General features: G+C 36.4%; 1 protein-coding gene across 1 annotated transcript; it reads right to left on the reverse strand.

Annotated features, from left to right (window-relative positions):
- Window positions 1–1,336: 1,336 nt before the first annotated feature.
- LOC124958522 (olfactory receptor 8G5-like) lies at window positions 1,337–2,275 on the reverse strand. The gene has a single exon (XM_047516632.1). It carries the CDS (start codon window positions 2,270–2,272, stop codon window positions 1,337–1,339), a length of 936 nt encoding a protein of 311 aa, XP_047372588.1. The 5' UTR covers window positions 2,273–2,275.
- Window positions 2,276–3,752: the final 1,477 nt, after the last annotated feature.

The raw sequence follows: 3,752 nt of genomic DNA on the forward strand, positions 1-3,752 counted from the left end.
GAAACTTCATGACTTCTAACACCCCTCAGAAAACAAAAAGAATAATAGGAAAGGAGATGAATATAATACATGCAGTAAGCAAGGCTTTTATTTTTACATATTCAGTAGGTTTCTTCTTAAGTGTAAACAGAAGAGGAATTTCCTTTAGACTGTGTGGGTGATGTTATCTCTGCTGTGAGTATAGTGGTGTCGAATGTGTTGTTGGGGTCTCAGAAGTCACTCTGCCACATGATTTATCATGTGGACTCACTGAATTTCAAGTCTATTGAAAATGTTCTGTCTCGTGAATTCAAGAATAATTTAGACTTGCCTCAGAGAATTCTTGGTTGTCAATGGGATCTAAGGACTTCAGTAATCTAGGATTCACAAGTTGTCACAATGGTACTAAGATTTACTGCAGAAGTAATTCAAGGTTAATATTTCTAAATCTGTGTCCAGAAATAACGAAGGATGGTACCAGTTATCTTGAATATTCTCGAAAACTTAGGAATAATTTATTTGACCTAACAACAAAATAGTTGTATGTAGTACTTGAATGGGTTCATGAGTGACAACTATATCATATATATATATTGGTTTTCATATAAATATTTTACAGGAGAAAATAAATATTAAGAAAATTATCAAGGGGTTCCTAGAGATCAAGCACTTTCTAGCTACTGAAGCTGAAGCAATAGTAATGTGGACAGAGTAACTGCCATCATGGAGCTTATAGTCCATTGAAGAACTGGGCAATAAGCAGGCAATTATTCTAAAAGTATAATAATAAATAATAAAACAGGGTATATTGGAGTGGGCATAATCACAGTAGGTACATGGGTCTGTAATTCATATTTTAATGTCTGATTAGGTTTTTTTAAAGAAAAGGAAGAAAAATCCTCATAGAGAACATATGCATAGGATATGAAGGAAAAATATGTTTAGAATACATGCAAATGCTAAAGATTACAGACATGGTATTGATACAATTTATGTCACTTTTTGAGTGTATAAAGGAAAGATTGGTAATCAGTGCTGGAAGATGGCATTTTAATTAAGTTGAGGATTGTTTTTCATCAAACACATGGGAAAATGGAAAGGATAATGGAGATGGCAAGGGTGGTTTTATATATTCATGTCATTTATATTTCTTCTAATCTGTGTCTCAGTGATACTTAGGAGAGAAAAATCTAAAGATAAATAACATTAATAAGGTTACAGGAAAAGAAATAATGCTCATAGAATCTCACTAACTGAGGAAAAATAATGATGGATAGACTAAGATGAAATGTATCAATTTATACAAGGTTATAACCCAAGACTTAGATACAATAAATATTCTTAATGTTACTTCTCCTCACAGAAATTTTCTTTTCTCTAGCATTTTCTTCAGGGCAACATTCACATCTTTATTCCTCAAGCTGTAGATCAGAGGGTTCAGCATGGGCACAATGATGGTGTAAAACACAGAGGACACTTTCCCTTGGTCCATGGAGCTGATTGACGATGGCTGCAGGTACGTGAACGCAGCAGATCCATAGAAGAGAGCAACAGCTGAGATGTGGGAGCTGCAGGTGCTGAAGGCTTTGGCTCTGCCCTCAGTGGAGCGAATGCGCAGGATGCTGGCAATGATGAAGATGTAGGAGCTAAGGATGGTCATGCTGGGCGCAAGGATATTAATTCCACTAAAGACTAGAATTAGTAATTCATTAACATACGTGCTAGAACAGGAGAGTTTTAGGATGGATATAAGATCACAGAAATAATGATTGATCACATTCAATTTACAAAAACGAATTCTAATCATGCAGCTTGTATGAACTGATGCACAAACTACTCCTATAATATATACCACCAAAATAAGGGAAAAGCAGGTCTGAGAGGACATGATGACATGGTAAATCAGTGGGCTACAGATGGCCACATAGCGGTCATAGGCCATTGCAGCCAACATGTAACACTCTGAAATAGCAAAAAGAAGGAAGAAGTAGAGCTGAGTCATGCATCCAGGGTAGGAGATGATGTTCTTCTCTGTCACAAAGTTAGCCAGCATTTTGGGGGTGATCACAGTGGAGTGGCACAAATCGATCAATGACAGACTGCTGACAAAGTAGTACATGGGGGTGTGCAGGTGAGAGCTGAGCCCAATCAGTGTGATCATGCCCAGGTTCCCCACGACTGTGAACACATAGATTCCTAGGAAGAGAAGGAAGAAGGGTAGCTGGAGCTCTGGTTTGTCAGTTAACCCAGCCAGGATGAACTCAGTCACTTTGGAGTGGTTTCCTGTTGCCATGTCCTCTGTTTGATTTCTGAAGGAGGGAGAAAAACATGGTAGAAGGACTTGATTGCTAGTCTCTTTGTTCAGGAGGGTACCCCCTTGATTTCTATATGATCTTTTCACTCTGAATTTATTTAAGTAAACTTTGTTACAATTCAATGTTTTGAACTTTCTTTCAACCTAATGATTTTATATAAAACATTGAACTTTTAGTTTATAATAATTGAAAACCTTCCAAATATCTAATTCCTGTTTCGAACATTTCAGTGGTTTCAAGTCAATTTTTCTAGATTGAGACTTACAAACATAAATGTTTAGAAAAGCCACTGTAAATGAGTGGCACTGGTAGAGTGACAATTTGAAAAGAGAAAGCCCTGCCTGATGGCAGCAACATTTAATATCCTAAAACTAATTTCTAGCAGGAGTGAAGTCATACCTTGTGAGAGTTTTATATATTATCAATGAATAAGATTTCCACACAAAATCTTAAGTTTTTCAAATAATATTAAGATGAAGCATTATCTACAAAATTCATTGTGTATATTACCAGCTGAAGTGACTCACAGTTAGCTACTTAGTGATTCATGGACCGAGTACCTTTGTCTTCCTTTGAGGGAAGCAGATGACTAGAGGTCATCTAGTCCTGTGTTCATATGGTTACCCCATCACTTAATAATTGACACCCTTGAGCAAGTAAGATGATGTCTTTGTGCTATGGATTTCAAATCTGTAAGAGAAAATAATATTACCTACCTCATAATAAAACTGGTGGAGACTTTTCAATCTACTAATTGGGATAATTGCTGTTTTCAAATTATAGAAACGGCTACTTCTAAATCTCATTTTTTTTTTTCCTTACTAGTCCTTCAATTTCTGTGAATTAGAAGGAAGTACCAAGCAGGGAAACACAATTTGGAATCATAAAATTAAAAATTTGGTCCTCTTTCTTCTTGAACGGTAAATAGGTGACTTAAACTATTAGAAATACTGAGGTGACACAAGAAATAAAATGTGTGCTCAAAAGTGGGTGGGCAAGGCAAACTTTTACTCCTGCCAGAAAGGTGTGCTACCAGAACCTGGCTAGCAAGTGTGCCTGGGTGGGCAGTCCATCTGTTCATGTCCCAAACTCAGTGCTGTGCCTCAGTGTAGCTGGAGGTTACAGTCTATGCAGTTGGCTAATTTTAAAATTGGGGCAGTCAAAAAGAAGGGCTAGAATTAAAATGGTTACACTTAGATCCAATTAAGGCTCTATTCTGAAAATGATCACCAGACTTTCTATTTTTCACTTTTGCGATTACATACACCAAAGTAAAATTCCAAATGGATTAGAGTTGAAGTATAAAAAATAAAAAATATGGAAAATCTAAAAATTTGAGGACATTTTACAGCAAAAGAAATCTGAAATGAACCAGAACCAAGCATAAAAGCCGAACTATAAGACATCCGGTAAAGAAAACACTGAAGAAAATCTTTGAGATTGGAGCAGTTCCCAGTT

This window comes from Sciurus carolinensis, chromosome 11, assembly GCF_902686445.1.
Source record: "Sciurus carolinensis chromosome 11, mSciCar1.2, whole genome shotgun sequence".
Taxonomy (NCBI): domain Eukaryota; kingdom Metazoa; phylum Chordata; class Mammalia; order Rodentia; family Sciuridae; genus Sciurus; species Sciurus carolinensis.

Bases quoted from the DNA above. Each gene is read 5' to 3' on its own strand.
- LOC124958522 (XM_047516632.1), bottom strand. From the start codon at position 2,272: ATGGCAACAGGAAACCACTCCAAAGTGACTGAGTTCATCCTGGCTGGG.